The sequence below is a fragment of the Myxocyprinus asiaticus genome, chromosome 44, assembly GCF_019703515.2.
Source record: "Myxocyprinus asiaticus isolate MX2 ecotype Aquarium Trade chromosome 44, UBuf_Myxa_2, whole genome shotgun sequence".
In the NCBI taxonomy this organism is placed as follows: domain Eukaryota; kingdom Metazoa; phylum Chordata; class Actinopteri; order Cypriniformes; family Catostomidae; genus Myxocyprinus; species Myxocyprinus asiaticus.
This window is the reverse complement of record NC_059387.1, coordinates 24,937,625-24,961,739: the sequence shown is the minus strand read 5'-3', so window position 1 is coordinate 24,961,739 and position 24,115 is coordinate 24,937,625. Positions and strand designations below refer to the sequence as shown.

At 39.0% G+C, this 24,115-nt stretch overlaps 1 protein-coding gene across 1 annotated transcript; it reads left to right on the top strand.

Annotated features, from left to right (window-relative positions):
* Positions 1 to 12,943: 12,943 nt before the first annotated feature.
* On the top strand, positions 12,944 to 22,804 carry LOC127434392 (patched domain-containing protein 1-like). Its single transcript, XM_051687096.1, has 3 exons — positions 12,944 to 13,463; positions 15,178 to 15,841; positions 18,528 to 22,804. The coding sequence occupies exons 1-3, from the start codon at positions 13,038 to 13,040 to the stop codon at positions 20,177 to 20,179; spliced, it is 2,742 nt and encodes a 913-aa protein (XP_051543056.1). The 5' UTR covers positions 12,944 to 13,037; the 3' UTR covers positions 20,180 to 22,804.
* The last annotated feature ends 1,311 nt before the right edge of the window (positions 22,805 to 24,115 follow it).

Here is a 24,115-nt window from a genome sequence, read left to right as displayed (position 1 = left end):
TGAATATAACCTCTTATCCTCCAAATACGATCCTAGACAAGATCTTCTGAAACAAATCAGCAGAAGAAGACAACTTTATTGTTTCATCTCAGAAGAAAAACAAGCGTTAAATTTACACACAAAGCCTCTGTATTTTACCTCTAATTTACAATGTAACAGCTGATCATAACTTTCCCAAGTCTCTAGAAGACACAGATTAGAACACATTAAACTCAGCATCCATAACCGAGATTATAAAGAAAAAAAAAAACATTATTTTTTTGTCATTTGTCTTCTTCCGAGACTTTAAGCTCTGTCACTTCCAGAAAGCCTTGAGAACTTGATTATCATGTGCTTTGAAGGCAGAGCTGAGCTGTGAAGCAAAGAAGGAGCTTCTATGGGAGTGCATGAGTCATGCAGTTCCATAGAATCACACACCTACACACAGACACACAAAGACAGCCGGTCATTTGTGAATTTAAAATGAAAAGCCTGGTGACCTCAGCCTTGGCAGTGTGCGTGAACGGTGTGAAATAACCGTGGCAGTTGGTAGGCGCAGGGGCCGAGCATGTGCCCACTCATTTGAAAGCAGAGGCACAACAGAGCACCTCTCTCTCTTTTCTACATGGAGCTGTACAACAGTGAGCCAAACTCTCCAAAGCAAGATCTCGGATATTTTCATGCGGAGAAATACTAATGACCTATTTATCTGAATCTTGTCAGTTTTATAGATTTTTACACAGAACTAAGCAAGAAAATGAATCTTGGAAAATAATACGACTCTACAGTATATTGATGCTGTGCAACAAACAGTGTGAATAAAATCTGATTATATAATCATAGACTTAATAAATCAATACAAGCAGTGTAGCTCTCAGCAGAGTGTTATTTTGTCATTAGGATATGGCATTAAAGCATAAAACTTCACTTTTGTGCTGTCACATTCAGGGCATAGAAGATAAACATTGAATCAGCTTTTGTACAGTCATTTTATTTATCTGTATTTTTTATTGTTTTCCAGTCAGCTGAGGACATGTGACGCGTCTATTTCTCAAACTAGAGACTCTGATGTACTTATCCTCTTGTTTAGTTGTACATCTGGGCCTTCCACATCTCTTTATGTCCTTGTTAAAGCCAGTTGTCCTTTGTCTTTGAAGACTGTAGTGTACACCTTTGTATGCAATCTTCAGTTTTTTAGCAATTTCAAGCATTGTATAGCCTTCATTCCTCAAAACTATGACTGACTGATGAGTTTCTAGAGAAAGCTGTTTCTTTTTTGACATTTTTGAACTAATATTGCCCTTAAGACATGCCAGTCTATTGCATACTGTGGGAACTCAAAAACAAACACAAAGACAATGGTAATCTTCATTTAATGAACCAAACAGCTTTCAACTGTGTTTGATATAATGTCAAGTGATATTCTAGTACCAAATTAGCAATTTAGCATGATTACTCAAGGATAAGGTGTTGGAGTGATGGCTGCTGGAAATGGGGCCTGTCTAGATTTGATCAAAAATGACTTTTTTCAAATAGTGATGGTGCTGTTTTTTACATCAGCAATGTCCTGACTATACATTGTGATCAGCTGAATGCCACTTTGGTAAATTAAAGTACCAATTACCTTCCGAAACATCAAAATCTGTACATTATTCCAAACTTTTGGCTACCAGTGTTTATATATATATATATATATACTGTATATGTATGTACTGTATATATGTATATATGCAATTTTGCTTCTCGAGTAAATGTATCTTGTTTTAAGGATGTTTAAATATTTTGAGTGGAAAACAAGAGAAAAACACTGACACAGAATAGAAAATGATGAATCAATGCTCACTTTGCTGTAGAAAACTGTCTCTCTCATGGCAATAGCTTGAGCCGATTGATTTGTACATAATGATGCACCTGTTACAAGCACTCTGAAATGCTTTTTAGAGCAATTCAAACAAACACGCTGACACCAAAACCTTTCCAAGAGACATAGACAAAAACATACAAAGTGGGACGCAGAGATTGTAACGTTCAAGCTCAGTGTGTGTGTGTCAGTGTGTGTGCAAGTAAAGATCGGATGTGCTGAGTCATTGTGTAAGAATAGCTCTCTCTCATTCTCTTCCCCTCTTTCTCTCTGCAGTTCAGTTGTAGTTTTTCTCCATTAAAAAACTAACAGTTTTAAGTTACAGCGGCTGATGCAGAAGCATTAATAAAGCATTACGTATTAAAGTAAGATTAAAATTGCTTATTATGTGTAGTGTACAGGTGCGTAGGTGTGTGTGATGAAGCAATGGGGCTGAATCATCACACAACCATGCAGGCTGCGGTTTCTATAGCCCATCATTTACATATTTAACTTTCTCTCAATTAAAGCAGTAAATATTTGGCTTACTCATGACTGATGCATATCAGCCCTTTCACACCAGCCCTTTCAGCCTGTCTGTGTGGATCTATTTGAGGAGTTTTATTTTATTGGATAAAAGGCCATTGTTGATGTTTAAAGGAATAAGTCATTGAAAAATATGAAAATTCTGTCATCATTTACTCACATGTTGTTCCAAACCTGAATTACTTTCTTTTTTCTATGGAACACAAAAGGAGAAGTTTGGAATGATTTACTGGTTGCTCTTTTCAATACAATCACAAAAATATAATAATTTTATTTAATTATCATGCATTAGCACATATACAGTGAAATTCTTTTTTTCACATATCCCAGCTAAGCTGGGGTCAGAGCACAGCCATGATATGGTGCCCCTGGAGCAGATAGGGTCAAGGGCCTTGCTCAAGGGCCCTGCACAAGGGCCCAACAGTGGCATCTTAGTGGTGCTGGGGCTTGAACCCCCAACCTTCTGATCAGTAATACAAAGCCTTAACTGCTGAGCCACCACTGCCCCAGAAGTGGACACAAAAAGGATGCAAAAGCACCATAAAAGTGGTCCAAATGCCTTGTGTGTTCTATTCCATGTCTTCTGAAATCATTTGATAGGTTTGGGTGAAAACAAAAATTTAAAGGAATGTTCCGGATTCAATAAAAGTTAAACTCAGTCAACAGCATTTGTGACATAATGTTGATTACCACAAAAATAAATTTATGAGAAAAAAAAAATGGCAAAAATCGTAGTTACAGAGCACTTACAATAAAAGTGAATGGGCCAGTCCATACACATTCAAATACACACTTTTATAAAAGTCTAGCCACAAGACCTAAACACATTACGTGTTAACTTGATTTTAGTGTGATAAAATTGCTTCCTTACCATATCAATGTAAAGTTATATCCAATATTACAAAACACAGTAAGCAATTTTATGACACTAAAATCGTTTAGAACAAATATTTTATCACACCAAAATCATGTCAACCTGTATAATGTTTACGTCTTGTGACTATACTTTTGAATTAGTGTGTATTTGAATGTTTACGGACTTGCTCCACTCTCTTCTATTCACTGTAACAGCCTTTTTTTTTTTATAAAAGAAAGACAAGTCTAAATTACTTTCTGAGGTAATCAACATTATGCTACGAATGCTGTCGATTGAGCTTAGCTTGCATTGACCCGGAACAGTCATTTAAGTCGTTAATCACTGATAATCTTCCCCTCAGTGAGCTGTTAACTTGGAAACCGCAAACAGTGAGTTGTACTCGAGAACCAGATCAGTCCATTTCATAAAGGTGTCATTCATTCTGCTTTTGTGTATTAAGTCAACAAATTCATTGAAAGGACATCACAACTTCTTTAAAAAAAAAAGAACAAGCACATACAGTATGTCAAGACTTGCAGTGAATAACAACTTAAATTTCTGTCCGTGTGTCACACAAAGCTATCACATTGCTTCAGAAGACAGAAGAAGGAATATAGTGCATAAGTCATATGTTCTACTGTTATGGTGCTTCTGAGTCCTAAAGCTTAAAAGCTCCAGTTCCCATTTAGAGTAATTGTATGGAAAAGAATGACCAGTACATTATGCTAACCATCTCCTTTTGTGTTCCACAGAAGAAAGTAAGTCACACAGGATTGGAAAAACATGAGAATGAGTAAACAATGACAGAATTGTAATTATTTATTTTTATTATTATTATTATTATTATTATTATTGTGAACTATCCATTTAAATATAGCATGTTCTTCTGCATGGAATTGGGATCATGTAAGCAATATCTCCATTTGCACCTCAACATCTCAGAAATGCTGCAGAGCTCTTCTATCCAACCATTCATCTTCTTATTCATCCATCCTCCCGCTGTCCCTCTTTCATGTTCATGTTCATCGACTTAATCAGATAGTCCCTATGGGTATACTATCCTCAAAACAAACCTAAATCAATCATAAGACAATATGACAATTAATTATTAGGCTGAGTGAGGGGACCTGGATAGAAAAGGAATTACAAAGATGAATGGCTTGAGTCGATATGTCTTATTGTAGCCCTGTTTAGGTCATGAATACCTGGATAGCTGTACACTTTTTCTTTGTTCCAGAGCAATAAACCAAATGGAACATAATCTCCATCCCTCATAATCATTCACTGACTGTTATCTTGCTTATTAACGAATTAATCATTAATCGCTTTCTCTTAATGGACACTGACTTCCGGTTCCTCCAGGGACAGGGGATTGACTTCTCGTACTTTCCTCTCATTCTTTTGCAAATGCTGTGAATTAAACAAGAACATCAAATATCTCAATGAGGGTGACTCATTTAAAATGAGATAACATTTGTCATTGAATTAGCTTAGGGCAAGTGAGTATGAGTGAGTGAAGGAGGCATCTTGATGAAGGATAGTAAATTGCTCAGAACACGAGTCCTTTTCTACATGGCTGCGTAAAGTGAGTTAAGGCAAGGAAAATAGGATATAAAGCAAGCTAATTTATTTGATAGCCAAGCTAATGCTGTTTTAGACTGTAATTAAAAAGAGAGAATTAGAGAGAGGGACAGAGAAAATAAAGGGACGCTTTGGCTCAGTGGTCCAGTGTTCCCAGTGCTGCATGTGCTGACATCTCAATCTTCTACCGTTAGAGTTTCCCCCCACAGAGCTCAATCTATCTGCCTAACCGATGAAAGCACAATTCTCTTTATATTAACCCTTGTGCAACCTTCAAGACATTTTTGTCTTTTTCAGATTTGTTTTTTTTTTTTTTATCATTTTGGCTGTGTTAATGCCAATGGCATAAATTTTGCCAGAGGTGTGTATTTTGGGGGGAATTTTGATATTTCAACCTCAGTTCCTAAAATACATCTATAATACACTGTGTACACAAAATAGTTACAATCAGGACCTTCAGGACAAAATGTCCCCAGTGAAACCCAATATTTGATCCCAGTGCCATTAAAGCATAATATCATGAATTCTATGATATTATGCTTTCATTCCGGAGTCCTGGCTTCAAAATTTTAATTTTTAATATTTTCCACCAGATGGGCCATTTTTCTCAAGTTTAGCCTATAGAGCAAATACATGCTTTTTTCCTATTTTCTGTTTGCTGTATTATAGAGCACTGCAGGCCAACTGAATAAATTATGCAGCTAAAATTGTGTGGGTGTGTTGGTATGGATATCAGAGTGTGTTTTGTATGTGTGTATTGAGAAATGTGTGTGTGTGTGTGTGTGTGTGTGTGTGTGTGTGTGTAAAAAAAACAACAGTGGCATTATATAAACAAACTGGCATTTAAAGGGTTAAAATCCTGAAAATGAATGAATATTTGGTAGTTATGATCAGGACTTATGTTGGTTAAAAAAATTAACTAATTGAAAGTGGAAAATAATATTATTATATAATATTATGGCAGTTTTTTGACATGGATATTTTTGTCCTCAAAGGACCTCTGAGTAACTTTGTTTTATTGATGCACAAGGGTTAAAGGCTAACCCAGCCTGAAGTTATAGTACTGTAATTATTTATTCACCCTTGTGTTGTTCTTTCTTTCTGGCATGGTACACAAAAGGAGTTATTTAACCGAATCTCCAAGCTGAACATTCTCCTAGATACAGCCTGATCTCATAAAAATTATGTAACTGTGTCAACATTTTTGCAAAATGACATTGTGTGGGTCATATACTGTGCACATAATGTCCACTGTGTGGTGCTTAAAGCAAGTTAAATGTTCTCCCAAACAGATGAGTTTTTTAAGGTTAATGATAAATGCAACTATTGAATTAACCACTTAATTTTGTGTTGCTTGACGCTTTCAGGTTATGTGTCCACCTACATGCAGGACTTATACCACAGTCGTCTGGTTACAGTATGCAATGTAAACTTTAAAATGTATCGCCTTATAAGTCACATGCTATAGTAAAAGTGTTTTGAGGGCAAAGAGTAAGAATTGATTAACTGATAATCTGCCATTTTACTTTTGATTTGTGTGATAGGGAATAAAAGTTATTGTTGTTGTAGTGCCTCTAGTGTTTTTATTTAGTATTTTACCAGGAAACTGCCACGATTTGTACAACGAGACATGTCAAATAATTGTATAAAAATGTAGGTATAGAATTGTCAAAAGTAAATTTTTACAGATTGCTTTTTTTTTTTCTTTTTTTTTTTTCTGTCCCTTTAAAATGTAGCTGGTGGGTAGAAAATAATGACCACAGGATACAAAAATATCTTTTGGAGTTTTATTCTGATGGCTGTTTATTAAAAAGGGGGAAAAAACAGCAGTCGGTTGGGCTGTATTGTATTTAAAAAGATTAAATAAAGAAAATACAAAACTGTGCCTTTGAGCTTATTTGAAAAATGAAAAATTTTATTACAGTCCAGGACTTTTCTGACAATTTGTAAATGTGACTCAAAAAGAACAATGTCCCAAATGAGAGCAAAAATTATTCAGTAAATTTCAGCACAATGAAACTCAGTAGAAAGAAATACGGCACAAATAAATACAAAAATGAAATATGGTTCAACGAAATACAGTAGAGGCAAAATAAACACAAACAGAGCATTAGTCCAGGGGTTTTCAAACTTTTTAATTCCAAGGACCCACAAATATGATGACACCTTTGCAAGGGACTCCTTAATTGGATTCTATATTGTTATTATTTTATAACAATAAATAAAATATCTGAAAGAAATAAATAACTGGAAAATATTTACTTTTTATTAAGTTGACCACATATCTTTTTCTACCCCCTACTAATGTTACATTTATAAACCTCAAGAAAAACATTTTCAATTAAATTCAAATCTATTTGTAGTACATAAAAAATAGAATGGAACAGTAATAATGTCTAATCTGGTAAATGTTAATTTTTTTATTTAAAATTTCTTTTTTTTTTTTTTCTGAAATTTTCCATGGACACCCTAGCACCCCCTTGCAGACCCCTGGGGGTCTCCGGACCCCAGTTTGAAAACCCCTGCATTAGCCCACCCATATGCTTCAGCATACATCACCTCAGTACATACTCACTTTATTTATTTATTTATTTTAACCCAGGCTTTATGGAGAGGTATAATAGTTTAAAACAATAGAATTCTCATTACACATATAACATGTATTACACTTATTTGGAAAACACTCTGGGCTATAAAGCATTAAATAAGATTTGATTAATACTAAATTTACATACCCAGTTCTTGCACGTTCACAAACATGATCAAACTCTACACATACAATCCATATGCATCCTTCAAAAATAACCCATAACAAACACTAAAGTTTTCGACTCTTGTGGACACATATTTAATGCAGTTTATAAGCATTCTGTGTAAAATTTTATATTTACCCAAAGAATTATCAACCGATGAACAAAACCGGGAGCTCTCTTGCACAACTTACGCTCTCACATTCTAACCTGTACACACGTGTGTAAGCGGGCGTCACAAAACTCTTAAAGAGGCCACATCCAATTTATGACTAAAGTTAACCTTTTCATAAGTAGGGTCTAAATTCCCCTGCAGTGCCCCCTGGAGTGAGTTGTTTTGCACATGACACTGCACAGCCGGTAGAGGGGGCAGAGTGTAGACGAGTATTTTTTAATAAAAAGCAAATAAACAAATCATATCAGTTTCACATCTCAGACAGTGTGTGTGTGTGTGTGTGTGAGAGAGAGAGAGAGAGAGAGAGAGAGAGAGAGAGAAGTGCTAAAGTAAACAGATGTGACTCACTCACTGTGAGTATACGAGTTTTAAACTGTTATCGTGGTGCTTTTGCAATAATTTGTCTGTCTGTTTCAGAAAACAAACGTATTATATGCCTGAAAATACTGTTTGAGTTGCTTTGTGTGAATGAAAACCATCTGCACCTAAACAGATGTGGCTGCATGCATGGGAAGATCACGTTTAGATATGATGGCTGTGCATATACAAGCTGTGAACTGTCACACTTTGTTTGACGGTACGTATGAAAGGGTTAAATTACATGAAATTTCTCCACTTGGCAACAAAAAATAATAAAGCCTCTTTTTTTTTTTTCTAAATTGTAGGCAAGAACCTGAGGACAGCAAAACCTGAAATCATCACCACTGTATAGACAAGCCAACAGTAAAATAGGAAAACAGCTTAATAAACATACTAAATGTTTTAATGAAAATCTAAAAATGAAAAAAAAAAAAAATGAAAAATTTTTTTAAAAAAGTTTCTATTTTTAGGGGCAGGGGAAAGTAAAGATCATTTGCTTTGTATACAAAAATAATAATAATTTGAAAAGTCCCAACCTATTACAGTAGATAAACGTGTCGTTTCTTGAATTGACTCATTTGTAACCATGTTTAGCATTTCTGTGAGCATGTGGTGAGGATTACACTGCAGATCTTGTGCCCAGTTTGAGTCAGCATGATGCAGTGTTCCAGTAATCCTCAGGATTCATATTCACAAACTTTAATCTCTCAAAATATGTTCATCATTCATCTTTTTCCTGCCTTTGTCTGTTTCCAATTATCATGATTTGTTCACATTCTCTGAGTTCTGTATAAGAGAAAGGCAGAGACACATGCAGTATGGAGTGCTTTTATAATCCTCTGTCATCAGATATGAGGGGCCCACAAAGTAAATACACACAACACTCAATCTCCACTTCATCTGATCTATTTGTGTTTGTCCTCTCAGGATGAAATCATCAATAGGACAAACAGACGGAGGGATGGAGGAATAGTATACAAGGGCATAGATCCCAGTAGACTGAGAAGATGATACAAAGAAAGGTGTTGGTGGCAAACAGAAAACCCTCAAGCTAAAAAGACATGAAAGCACAATGAGGTAAAGAGGCGTGTGTGTCATTCAAACACACACACCTGTACTTGTATTCTACATTATGAGGAATTTCCATAGACTACTATTGTCAGGTTTACCTACATTATGTTATGCACACGCACACACACATTGGTGCAGCTATCATTATGAGGAGTCTCCATAGACATAATGATTTTTATACTGTACAAACTATAGATTATATCCCCTAACCCTAAACCTAACCCTAATAAAAAACTTTCTGCATTTTTACATTTTCAATAAAACATCGTTTAGTATGTTTTTTAAGCAATTTGAATTATGGAGATACTAGAAATGTCCTCATAAACCACATTTATAGCATAATATCCTTGTAATTACCAGTTTGTTACCTAAAAAAAAAGTCCTTGTAAACCACTTAAACCTGCCCACACACACACACACAAATGTTTACTTAGCTATGAGCAATTTAAAGTTAAATCTTAATGGGGCCATATCATATCAGACTTCTAAATTGTATTTTTATATCAAGCTCATACTATAATATAATAAATATTTACTACAGACCAATACTCTAACCTCACCCCTAAAAAAAGATTTAACTCACTCCTGGGTACAAATGTGTTCCATAAAGTAAACAAATATACAGACCTCTCAGGTGAATAAATGGTACAAAGATGCCACAGCATGAAGACAAACATCAGCAAACCTGAATCTCTTCTCTACCTCATATAGTATATGTAAAAGTCTAAGGTAAAATGAGGATAAAGATTAGAGAGGAGGAAAAAAATCATAGCGGAAAAACTACATCATTGACATTCAGTTCACATTTTCACTCCTTCCATGCTTCTCTCTCCATCTCCCTCTCTTTCCAGGTCTCCTCCTTTTTCTATCACAGCAACTTTTCCCCAAGACTCAGAGGAAGTACTGCATAGGAAGTAGACTGAGCTCCATTCATTCCAGGTTTTCTCTAAACAGTGAGATCTCTGATTGTTGACTCTTTTCAGAAAAGATCAATTGCACTCTATGTTGTATAGTTCTACTTCATAAGACCAAACAACCACCTCATCTCTTTTCTCCAGAGACAAACTCTGTACATCCGCCTCTCACTGAAGACTTAACTTACTCTTATGGTACTTTTACAGCAACTTCACCTTTCCTCTTCTCTCTTAAAATAAACTCCCTCTATCTTTTCTCTGCTATCAAAACCAGACTTGTTTCATGGACTTTTCACTGTCAGATAGTTCTGCAGTCTGAACAGCATGTGTGAAATGAGTATTCACATTTATAGATCAAGAAGCCTGCTAGATCAATTTTAATCATAGTGTTTTCTTCTAAACCTGCATAGTACACACATTCACTCATCCTGAGGCTTTAAACACTGGCACAAACACAAAGACAACCACTCAAATGGGTATCATAACTGACACTAAATGCAACCTGCACTCTCAGCTGTGAAGTTACAATGGTGCCCAAAGCTGTAACCATGGAAACCACTCTTTGTCAGTTTGCTTGAGCAATATGGCAAAGCATGGGTTACAGGAGGTATTGACAATGGTTTCCATGGCAATAACCATATAAAACAGTGATGTTCATTATAAGCTCTGCTTTAGGTCAAAGGTTAGAGGAAGGAAAAGGAAATGTGCTGCGTACATTGCCATTTAGACTCTGTTTGGACATCGACACTGCCGTGGCTTTCAATAAAGAATTGAGATGTCCAAATTTGGATATGTGACAAAAAAGAGAGAATGAATGACTCTTTGAGGAGAGCAGAAGGCACTGGAGCGGTCCAGGGGCTCAGTTCTTGATTAGACATGCATGGGTAAGTCCAGAGCCATGCCCTTGCAGACTGTTCCAGTGTTATTAAATGATCTTTCTCCTAGAGAAGAACCTAGACAGTCTGAGACAGTTTAACTCTGGCCTTGATTGATCTTTCTCTGAATATGTAATAAAAGGATGCAATAGAAAATAGGCACAAATTTCAAGGAAAATATGGGCCATTGAAAAAAGTGCCAATAATGATTAAAGGATTATGGTAAACTCTCACATATTTAAGTGTAGTGTTCACAAATATCCATTATTTCTTCTTAAAAGTAATTTGGATCCTCTAAAAATCTAAGTGGCATTATCATTTATCTCTGTCCGTGGTGCTGAATCAAAACTGCCTTGCAATTCTAAACACTTGATTTTTCTCTAACAGGCAAGTAGTGGGACAAAATATGTCGCATCTATAAGGAATTTTTACGTAAAGTTCTGTGGAAAAATTTTAAATGCTTTTTATTTTGTTGCAATTTTAAACCCACATATTAAATGTGTTAATTAGCGGAAATCTGATTGCTTTACGTCTAAAGCACTCCTTGTTCACAATTCAAATCATGTCTGTGCTAAGGCAATAAATTTGCTTGTAGAAATCTACATATATTATTTGCAAACGGATTCAATCACACTTCATGTTTATTATGGGATATATCAGATAGCTACAATCTCTCTTTCTGTATTGCCTCAATATATGGTCTAACGTTAACAGACCAATCAGAAAAGCTTTCCTCTCGCCCTTTGACAACCCTATTCCCTCGATTAGGTGTAATGGGGTTGGGAATGGGGAGGGGATACTTGTGATCCGCACTTGTCCGCCGCTCGCGCATAATCGAGCAACACTGCGCGAGGCGAGGCAGTATTTACCGGCAGGTGTCCTGAAAATATATGCTACCTATCAGGATGTGCTACCAATGCTATATTCACATAGTTTTAGGGTTGGGATTAGGGGTTTGGGTAGGATCAGGGCTTAGTACAGCCTCACACCATATCACACTATCTGATAGTTATGCAGGTAGCACATCCTGATAGGTTGTAACTGGAATTTCAGAATCAGCACAGTGATTAATTGAGTAATTAAGTGCCGCATCGCCTACGCTAGTGAACCTTTTATATGGAGCTATTTTGTGTCTCCCCGGAGCAATAAAATAATATCGAATGCTTTAACATATTAAAGCAGCTGACTCGACTCTACCGGTATAAGGAAATGGCCACAAGTGGCCGAGCTGGAGCTGCGCAGAGACGGCGGCACGCATTTTGCACCGCGGGTCTGTGGTTGAGATTCTTATTTCTCGGATGGTAACAGCGGACAACGGTCGTGCTGGGCGCGGTGCTGATTTTACCCTACAGATTATTATGGATCTAGGACACGCACATCCTAGAGAATGGATTATACAAAAGTGTATTTGTGCATTTGAAACTGTGCGCAAGCTAATGTGAAGCTGGGCGTGCATGACCTGTCCACTGTTTCATATAAACCGGTTCGATTCAGTGTTTAAATGAACTTAATGTCTGGCTTTCTAAAGACGCTGCTCTGGAGGTATTCAAAGCGTCAAAGTGATTTTGTTCCGTCACGCGAACTAAGCATATGATTTCTTACCGCATTTATGGAAACTGGCGGGTCTCTCTCACAGATGGCATGAAACTGCAAAAACGTGACTGGTAATATTTCAGAACATCCTCATTTGTCATGTCCCGCTGCTTGTCTTTAAATATAATCTCACTATTTTAACAAGGCAAGTTTATTTGTATAGCCTAACACATTTCGTAGCTACACCATAGTAATTCAACGTGCTTTACACAGAAATGAAAAAGAATAAAAAATAAAGATACATAAAAAGTCAATTTTAAAATAATTTAAGAACAAGAAATAGAAGAATAAAATTAATATATATATATATTAAAAAGGAAATAAAAGGCATACAAACACAGGATTTTCGTTCTGACTTATATGTTAGTTACTTTGCAGAAAAGTAAATGCTGCACATCATGCATCTAACACAGTAGAACCTCATGAGATTCAATGTAACGCTTCATCATTTCAGTGATCCAGCTGCGTGGGTTCAACATTGATGCTCGTAATCTCTGATGCTGGTGACCAGGCGGTGGGAGAGGCTCGCGACCCGCACATTGTTCCTCGCCCTCGCGCTGTTGCTGCATTCTAGGATGTTGCGACAAGTGTTGCACGAGGGGCTCAGGACGTCATTCCACAAACTGGGACACTTTGTAGCCAATCACCCGGTGTTTTTCGCCTCCGCGCCTGTGTTGATCTCCATCCTGCTCGGCGCGAGCTTCAGCAGATACCGCATAGAGGAAAACGTGGAGTACCTGTTGGCGCCCAAACACAGCCTGGCGAAGATCGAGGGGAACTTGGTGGATAGTTTGTTCCCTGTGAACCGATCCAAGCACACGCTTTACTCGGACTTGCAAACACCCGGGAGATATGGCCGGGTCATCGTGACCTCGCGCAGGGGGAGCGTATTGGACCCTCACCACGTCAATTCAGTCCTTAAGGTGAGCGAGATTTGTTACAATAGTGTTGTCTGGGTTCCACCAATCAATATTTTGTTAATTTAGCTAGTTTTCGAGCAAGTCCAACAATTCCCCGAAGCTTATTCCTTCTTCTACAGTATTTTTTAGATGATACGTATAAATGAACCCTCATTAAATAATAATAATAATAATAATAATAATAAAAAAAAAAAAACAAAAAAAAAAAAAAAAAAGCAAGTGCTGTATTTTCATAAACATACTGATATCAGCCTAAAGTCTTTCTTTTATCTCCCCAGGAGAGGTAATAGAATATTAATTAATCTTTATTTATTGTGTGTGTGCTTATGCTATGAGATATTTAACTTCAAAGTAAAGTTCTCTCTATCTCTATATTTGAAATATTTTAGGAACATTGCAGCTTAGAGTGTTAGCGTGTGGCCAACTTTATCTTCCTGTAAGGCAGCTTCTCAAATCAAGCTCCAAATTTCACTCCCCCAAATGCCACCAACATTCTGTGTTAAGTGACTTGTGCAACTCGTGCTCATACTGGCAAGTGAACACCACCCTTTTTTGCAGAATTTACATGAAATTTTGCCTTTATATTTCAGAGAGATGTTTTGCTGGCAAACAAACTATTTTTGAGAGAAAAGTACTCACATGTGCTGCCATCAAACATCCGTCCTACATGACACATTCATTTCAATTTTCTTAAGCTGATTTAACCAAGCCTGAGACGTGAGCACCATCCGCATCTTATGGACTTCTTCATATTCACATGGGATTGTATTCTCCAGGAATAGAAGATTTTTAATATTCTCTTCACATCATAACACAACAGGTCTCTGTGTGACTTTGCACACTGTATCACAGTAACAGACCACCTTTGGGAAAGGGGTTAGCTCTCCTCAGTGCTGAGGCATTATTTGATATAGTCGAATGTAGTTTGACAATTGTGAACCCCCAAGATCTGATCTTGTTCTAAAAGAAGGAAACATCATGGTTCAAATAATTGATTTGATTATAACCAGCATTATTTCTATTCTTGTTTCCCATGTGTAAAGAGCAGACAGCTCATTAACGCCATCAGTCTAGGTCAGAGACAGTAGCTTCAGTCTCCATCCGAGGGTTAATTATCAAGCTTGAGCAATTAGATACCTGATTGGTGTGTGTCTGACATTTTGATGCTGCTTGAGGAGGTCAGAGGAGCACTGGAGGCAGCTACCGACTGCAGCTTCCCTGGTGATCTGAGTCTGACACGGTCTAATCACTCTGACATTAACAATGTGGAGTGTCTGACCTCACAAGGCGATCAATCTACCTCTGACAATGTTTGCTATAGAAGAAACTCTAAAAAGTTTTTCTTTTGTTTTGTTTCCTTGTAGTGTATTTAAACATGAAGAAAAACTGCTGGCCCACTCTTCCTGCAGTGACATGCTTTCTTGTTGCCTGGCAACAAGACAGTTGCAACTAACTACTTTAAAATGTTAACATAATCAAATGCTCAAAGTTTCAATACTCTCAATTTGTCTGCGTGTCTGAATTTATTAAGGATGATGTTTACTATTTGTAAGATTCAGTAATGAATAAAATGTGACACATTCATAACACTGTACAACTGCAATGGCATCCTATATAGCCATCTGTTCATTGATTAAAATTGATCTTGTTCCCGGTTACCTTACCTGTACTTATTAGAATGATGTTTCTTTTCATCTCCCCACACCTCAACCCCAAGCTGCACAACACAATTACTCAGATCCAGGTCCCTATGCTGGGCTTCAACTACACATTTGCTCACCTCTGCCTGCTGGATGACAGCAAGAGCTGCATCGTGGATGACATCCTGCGTGTTCTGGAGGAGATGCGGTCGGCACGGGCATCCAACCGGTCCATACCCGCTCTGTGTTACCCTATCACCAGACTCAAGGATGGGCGAGAGGCCTACATAGGACACCAGCTGGGCGGTGTCCAGGCAGGCGGAGGGCGAGATGGTGTACGTTCTGCTCGAGCCCTACAGCTCACATACTACCTGCAAGCAGCTAGTCCACTGAACGAAATTGTGGCGGCCCGCTGGGAGCTGCTGTTCTGTAGAGAGCTGGAAAACTTTGGAAAGGCTCATCCAGAGCTTGGCCTGTACCCCTTCACTTCCTCTTCTCTGCAAAGGGACTTCCAAAGGACTAGCCGGGTGTCAGAGCGGCCACTGTTCTTCAGCCTGGCTGTATGTCTCTCGCTGGCCATGCTGTGCTGCTCGATGCGGGACTGTGTGCGTACTAAGCCCTGGCTGGGTCTGCTGGCTCTGGTGACAGTCAGCCTGGCTACACTCACCTCTGCGGGCATCTTCAACCTCACTGGAGGGAAATACAATTCAACATATCTGGGTATCCCTTTTGTCATGTTGGGTAAGATTATATTTCTCCTTTCTGTCCTTGCCTGATGCAAAAAATAATGCATAATCATTCTGGCAATGATCTCATTTATATACTTGTTCTTTGTTTTTGTTTTTGTTTCTAATCACGGATCGTCACTGTTGTTCTCATACTCATTCCATTCTTTTGATCTTCAATTAACATTAGCGTCTGTGACTGTATTCCTAAGGCTCTCATCAAAACCCTCATGTTCAATGAGTATAGCTATTGACTGATGGCCTCTGATCCTCCGCACTGCGCTTTTGACAAGGTGTATGATTAAAAATGGAACACTTCACATCAAAGGAATTCCTAATACAGCCCAACAGAGTGCCTTTAGAGGAATTGTATCCTCTTTTTTTGCATTCTGTCCATGAGCCATTCTAGATGAATCAGCTGTGTGCTTACAAAACAGATTCACACAAGCAGATTTCTTGCAACTATTTACAAACACACACGCATGCATCCTGACAAATCACATCTATCTCTCTTACATTCTCTTGGCCATCTCTTACACAGTAATTAGTGCCATGTGTGGGAGGAGGGGTCTGTTGACTAGAGTACTTAGAGAAAATAACAGACTGGGGGGAAAGATAGAAGAAATGAGAAGAAAATCATGGATAGAGGGAATGGGGGCTGGGAAAAATAGAGAAGAGCCACTGAAAGCATGTTTAGATTGACCACCCACTCAACACAAAATTACAATTACCATTACCTTTCTATCTCATGAAGACCGTGTCTGTGTCCTTGTTAAAAAGATTCTACTGTTTGATTTTGTCCTTGTCAATTGTGCCACTCCTCATCTCCGCAATCCCAGAATTCTCCCTGCTGGTCTCCAATTGCAGCCAGAGAGAGGCAGAATCTCCTTGCAGCTCTCCCGCAGAGCAGTGTCCTACAGAGTAAAAACAAACCTTGCAAAAGCCATCCAATGTTGTTGCATATAAATGCCTTCCAGGCTACTCTTACAGGGTTGAATAGGGTTCAGAGAAAAGAAGGGCTGTCATTACAGCATTACAGATGTCTGACAAAACATAGGCCTTATCTCTGTAAGCCACCAGCCTCTTATTTAAAAACAAATTCCATTACAAGGACATTAGTGCTCATCTAGGATCATGTGACAGTCCTCTGATGATGATAGAAAGATGTAGGGAGGAGATATCATAGACCATAATTGCTAAGATTAACATCATGTTTATGAAGAGAGAAAGACTCTTGTGTTGTGTCATGGGAGATGGACAAAGATATTTAGGTGATATGCATATTGAGAATAATTCAGTCTCCATAGGATTCTAATTGTGTTTTAATGGTTTTTATTTTGTTTTAAGATCAGTGAAAAAAGTATAGTTAAAAATAGTAAAGACTATGGTAAAGACAAAAAAGACTGGTAGAGAGAGGGAATGTGAGAGGGAAATTGTATAAAAACAGTTAAAAAGAAGGATATCAGAAAACTCATAACAGGAATGTATTTAGCCTCTCTCTCTCTCTCTCTCTTTCTCTCTCTTATTTTCTTTTTTGATTGTTTGTTCAGTTTAGCAGCAGTCTTTTCTTTTTACCCATTAGTTTTACTTTGAGACATGTAACCATCCCAAAATGAGTAGACCTGTGTCCAATCATGGAGGCCATTTCCTTAGGTCAGCACTTTCTGGTCATTCTGCTCACTATTGTGCCGGGCACAGTTCCCAGGTCAATGCGAGATGCAGTAGTAACTACATTGGACAAAGGGAACCTCCGTTATGAATGATGAGTCACTGATGCCATGGCAACCCTGTAGATGAGAGCCATCTGCTCACTCTGTCTGCATGAGAGAGTGATGTAGAAATGGAGAGAGGAAAAAAAAACGAATGAAAAAAGATCAGAAAATGTGTGATTGCTCATTTTCACTCAAATTAAAACAATTCAACATTTAAATAAATATAGTGTTTTGCTGTGCATAAAATATAATCTTCATCTTGATTTGGAATTTATGTTCAGTTGTAGGACCCCAGCTTCCTTTATGTCAACCTCTGAAAGTAGGCTGACCCAGTTTGACTAATGTCTTGGGCTTCTGTGGTGTCCCAAGATTAAAGGGGCTGTCAGCTTGCCTCAAGTCCATAAGGCTTTCTTAGCTACAAATTCATCAGTTGTGAAGATGGAGGGGGAGAGAGTAGACTATAGTTAGATCACGCTCTGCAAATAGAGGTGGTGTTGGCCAAGAGGCTTCATTTGCTCTGCTTTCATGACTGTCTCCTTCTTTTATTTTGATGTATTTTCTAGTAAATTGGGCTGGTGATGTATTAGTGTGCTCTGCTGGAGCTATAGATTAGGAATGGTGTTTTTCTATAGGCTAAAGACTTAGGTGAAGTGGATTAGAGTTGTAAATGATGTAAAAATGCTGCTACGTACAGATGTGCTAAATACGCTTATTCTCTATACCAAAGCTATTCAAACAAGCGGCCCCAGAGAAGGAGAAAGAGAGCATCTGTTTTTTCCTCACATACATTGTTGCGATGCAGCTGCAGAGCAACTGTCTTGTCACCATTTTATTCAATTATTTATGTTCCTCCTTTTCCCAGCAGCCATTTATGTCTCTTGAAAAAGATGCCTGCCAAGATCATTTCAAGCTATGTTTAGATCATTTCACATTTTTCATTTTGGGTGTAAAATCACTGAAAAAGAGTATTTCTCTCTTTATCTCTTGCAGGTCATGGCTTGTTCGGCACATTTGAAATGCTGTCATCTTGGCGCCGGACTCGTGAGGACCAGCATGTAAAGGAGCGGGTTGCAGCTGTGTTCTCAGACTGTATGCTACCCTTCACAGCTAGCACGGCCTTGCACGTGGTCACCTTTGGCATTGGGGCCAGTCCGTTCACCAACATTGAGGTTGTACGTCTCTTCTGTCAAAATGCCTGTATCTCAGTCCTCTTCAACTACCTCTACATTCTCACCTTCTATGGCTCCAACCTGGTGTTTGCCGGGTACCTGGAAAACAACTACCGTCACAGTCTGTTTTGCAGGCGTGTACCGAAGCCAGAGTTACTTCAACAAAAGCCAGCTTGGTATCGGTTCCTCATGTACACACATTACAATGAAGAGGCCACAGAAGCTGGACCCCTGCATGCTTATGAGAGTCACCTGCTGTTAGCATTCATGAAGCGGTACTACTGCGACTGGATCACCAACACCTATGTTAAACCCTTTGTAGTTCTTTTTTACTTAGTCTATGTTTCCTTCGCCCTCATGGGCTACCTTCAGGTCAGTGAGGGTTCAGATCTTAGTAATGTGGTTGCCACAGAAACAAGTACTATCGCATATACCCGTGCCCAGCAGCGGTATTTTAGCAGTTACAGCCCTGTGATTGGCTTCTACATCTATGAGTCTATTGAATACTGGAACACCAGTGTGCAAGAGGACCTACTGGAGTACACCAAAGGATTTGAACGTATCTCCTGGTTTGAAAGTTACCTCAATTACCTTCATGGGCTGAACATCACTACTAGCCTGTCGCGAAGCAATTTCACTGAACAACTGCGATCTGGCTTTCTGCAGCAACCACACTATGTGCACTTCTCGGACGATATTATATTTGCGAAACGTACGGATGGGGAATTTGATGTGGTGGCTTCGCGTATGTTTCTTGTGGCCAAGACAACAGAAAACAAACGAGAGGAGATGTCAATCCTACTGGACACACTAAGGAAGTTGTCACTGACTTCAAGGGTGAAGTTTATCATCTTCAATCCATCCTTTGTGTATATGGACCGCTATGCCTCATCGGTCGGAGCACCACTGAAGAACTCTTGCATTGCTGCACTGTTTCTGCTGTTTTTTTCCACCTTTTTGGCAGCTGACCCACTAGTGAATGCCTGGCTAACTATGACGGTAGCCTCTGTTGAGTTTGGGCTGGTGGGTTTCATGACTCTCTGGCAGGTAGAGTTGGACTGTGTCTCAGTACTATGTCTGATCTATGGGGTGAACTATGCCGTAGACTCCAGTGCTCCGCTAGTTTCAGCATTTGCCTTAGGACGGGAATCCACCCGTACGTGCTGGGTGAAACTGGCTCTAGAGCATCATGGAGTTCCTGCCCTTCAGAGCTACTTGTGTTATGGGGCTGCACTGCTCCCCCTAGCGGCTGTGCCCTCTAACCTCACACGCACACTCTTCAGGTGCCTCTTTCTCACCGCCATCATCACTGCCTTCCACTGTTTGGCCATCCTCCCTGTCCTGCTCACCTTCCTGCCTCCCTCCAAGAAAAAAAGGAGGGAGAGAAAGAATGCTGCAGAAAATAGGGAAGAGATTGAATGTGTGGAGATGGTGGACAGCACACGTGTGGTTGATCAGATTACCACTGTCTGACCACATGACCAAAAGAGAGGGGCTTTCTTGAGAATGTATAAGAGGGCAAGAAACAAAACACCCTAGGGGGTGGCAGAGGGAGGCCTGAGATATAAGACTACCTGAGTGCACATGGTCTTCTAGTTCCCATACTTAAAAGGAGGTGTTTTGTAGGCATAATCAAGAAGTAGATGAGTTTGAGGTTGAGCCATTAAAGCTCACCCTTTGCTCACAATGAGGAGAGAGAGAGAGAGAGAGAGAGAGAGAGAGAGAGAGAGGATGACAACATTGCTGCACAACTGAAGATAATCACAGAGGGGGCTCCTCTAGTCTGCAGTCTTACAGCAGTGGAGGAGAGCTCTTGCCTTAACAAGGCAAAGATAGAGAAATACAATGTCTCTGGTTCCAATGTAATGCCCCAGCACTCTATCATACCAAGACTTTCAGGGGGCACTAAGCTAAAGACCAAGCAGCCAAATTCATATCTGCTGATAGCCATGACTATAATGCACCTGATGTCATCTCTCCTCAGAGACTAGATGTGTTGATGAGACCATATATTTGTCTCTAGGGATTTAGTGGTATTAAAAACTCACAGTGCTTGAAAAGATCAAGAGGTTCATGACATCTCCATCTATTCCTTTTTCACCACTCACAATCACCTCCCCCTCCCTGACCAAATACTCTTATGTCTCAAAGGCATTGAAGGCTGATCTTCTAAAAAGGGTTGTACAATGTAAGAGAGAAAGAAAAAACATGGAAAGGTCGAAGGCTGGGGGTGGGGGTTGTGTTACAAAGAAGCAAGACTCTGCTGACAGGTTGGTGTGCTGTGCAATGCTTCCATGGTAATTCTAGTCACAGTTTAGTTGCATTGTGTATGGATAATTTCCTAATTCTTCAAGTTCAATAATGGCATTGGTTACCAATTAAGTTGTACTGTGTGTGGAGCATAATCTATGAAGGATTTGATCTTGCTGCTCCCTGCCTCTAAAAATGCTAAAAATCACCTTGTCATAGACAAACGAAGGGGCTCATCAATATGCATGAGCCCCTTCGTTTTTCTCCTCCTTTGCCCTCTGTGAACGAGAGGCTTGAAAACAAGAGATATAGAGAGATAAAGAGCACTGCGGAGAAAGAGAGAGAGAGAGAATGAGAGCATAGGAAAGGAGCATCTGATCAATCAAATCCACTTACTTTTCAAATTCTCAGCGGTCCCGAGGCAACTGATGTCAAATCAGTCATAAGGTAAAATGGCTTCCCTTTTAGCTCCAACTCTCACTGTACTACTGTATCTCTGCAAGTAGTTCTTTAGAGCAGCTTGGGGGTCTTAAGGTTACTTATAATTTTTTCAAGTCCATATTCTCAATCTGCCAAGCACATGTTTGAAGTGTAAACATTGAGACAATTAACATTTTTTATCTGTGATGTGAATTGTAGGGGAAAAATAGAAAGGCTACATTGCAACTTGTCTGATGTTACTGAATCCACAGCTTCAGATAATCACTGTAAGGAAAGGAAAGGGAAAAAGACAGATGAACATACACACGATTGGACAGTTTTGTACACAAGTGCATTCACACACACGCCTAATGTGGCAGGTGTACAAGAACTTACTTTTTGATCAGTACCCATCTATTTGCCCATTGGTCCTCAGCTCCTTCATTCTCCAGATCACTGGACAGCCAGCACACACATCTGTGTAAGCATTTTCAGTGGCTATACCTATAAGGCTAATTAAACCTGACCCTATGTATTAGAATGCTGGAGTCTCCCAGTGCAGCAGTCAGTACTCAATACTCTTCTGACTAATCAAAGTATAGTGCTCTGAATGATGCTTTCAGCAATGTCATTAGACTGTTTTGAGATGTGATCTTAGACCAGCAACCAGACTTCAGCTTCCTCTGATCTATATATCTGTCCGTCTGGACAGCTTTCTTCATTTTGTAGGAATCAGCACTGTTGTTTTACTCTGGGTATATTGACCCAGCTATGTCTGTGTACTTAACCAGGGCTGTTTCTGACCATTTTGGCACCCTAGTGAGGTGATGGGGGCAGCTTCCTCAATGGCGACTGCCTAATTTGCTTATGCTTAGAAACGGCCCTGTACTTAACTGTACTTGAAAGTGTGTACCCCTTATGAGAAATGTAATGAACCTAGAATGATCTTCATTTTATAAATGAAACTTAATAGTTCATGTTTTGATTCCACACTATGTTCCCCCTTTCTGTCTTATGAATAGTGCTGGATATGAAGATTCAATGCAAAGTCATTCACATACCTCTACTTTCATACGGAGACACTCAGGCTTGCATTCTTTCCGTTTGTTTGTACAACACTTCCACGGTTTAGTTCAGTCCAAATATGATTGCTGTGAAGCACTATGGGCACTGGGCCCTTTGAAGATGTCAAAAGCCAGTGGGAGGACTGAAAAAAATGAATATACTGTATAACACCCACACTGGCTTGCACGCGCGTGCACGCGCACACACATACACACACACACACACACACACACACACACACACACACACCAATTTAGCCTATAGCATACATTCATTTGCATTCTACCTGACTGATATGCCTGTGGAGGAGAGGATTGTTGTTGTTTTTTATCTGTTTCTATGAACTTCAGAAGAATAAAATGAAAAGAGAGTGAAACTAAAAGAGAATGTCTCTGTTTGTGTTGCATCATTTGTTTATTGTCATTATAAAGCTTTTTATTTTCTGTCATTAAAGAGGAAAATTTGCTTATCTTCAATATTGCAGCATGGTGCCATCTAGTGCTCAACTCCATGACATGACATTGTGAAGTTGCAGATATTGTTACCTGGGGGAGCAATGCATGAAATACAATTACACATGAAACCCTAATATAAGGGTTAATAATATTAAAGTATAGCTAGAGGAACACACACACACACACACTAGAAGAGAGTGATTGAAGAGACATAATTGGGATTGACTACTACAGTGTGACATGAACAACAGCCTCTACACATTGAAAGGACTCTTCTTCAGTGTAGAGAGCTGTGAAAATTGCTAGGCCGTCATTACCATTATTAAAGGGTCCATTACTGCAGCAATGAGGGCCATCCGAGCAGCAGAACATTGGGTACGTGGGTATGTGTGCAATAAGACATAAGACCAGGGGAGATTTCCCTTCTTTGAAAGAAATTTTACACAAACAGCATTACATTTCACATGGCACATTTCCTCCTGTTTAAAGCCACTGGTGGTCACGCAGATGCTACAGTGAATCCCAACTTTAGTACAGTAGGTGGGATCTAATCAGTACCATTCTTGAAGATGCTGCACTCCCCTGTATATCATTTTTCTCTGTCGTTTTCACCCACATAGACAAAACACCATGTTCCTTAAATTTCCATGTCCTTTTTTTCTGCCAACTCATATCACAGCTCACAGAGATTATGTAAGATGCCAAGGCATATTGAAATAAAAGCAAAAACATATTTCATATGTGATGCAATCTTTATCCTAAAACTGCCTATGCTTAAAGAAGATACTTCCTGGCATAAGTCATGGAATATTTGAGCTGTCTGTGTGACGTTAGCGTTGCTCTCAGTGAGGAATCCTGAAAAACAGCAAGGGTGTCTGACCCCAGAGAGAACCTGAGAACACTGAGAGGGCGACACAAGGCATGCACAGATGGGCATGCTTTACCTCCATTGACAGGCTCCTAAGGGTGCAGGAAATGTCTGACTCCACCTCCTGGTGCCTGCTGTGTCTTAAAGATCAGGTGCCACCAGATCCTTTTTATTGAGTAACCATAGTAATAGGGGAAAAAATTTGGTTATTTATACACAGATAAACCATCTCACAAACATATAGAATATATTGCATTAGAGTATTCAATACAGTGAGGGAATTATACTAACAAATATGAAAAGAAATTAGTAATATTTAACGTTTATTCATGTAAATCTAAGACTTAATGA

Coding starts and splice junctions, on each gene's coding strand:
- LOC127434392 (XM_051687096.1), top strand. CDS start 13,038: ATGCTGGTGACCAGGCGGTGGGAGAGGCTCGCGACCCGCACATTGTTC. Junction 13,464..15,177: donor ACGTCAATTCAGTCCTTAAG/GTGAGCGAGATT, acceptor CTCAACCCCAAG/CTGCACAACACAATTACTCA. Junction 15,842..18,527: donor TATCCCTTTTGTCATGTTGG/GTAAGATTATAT, acceptor TATCTCTTGCAG/GTCATGGCTTGTTCGGCACA.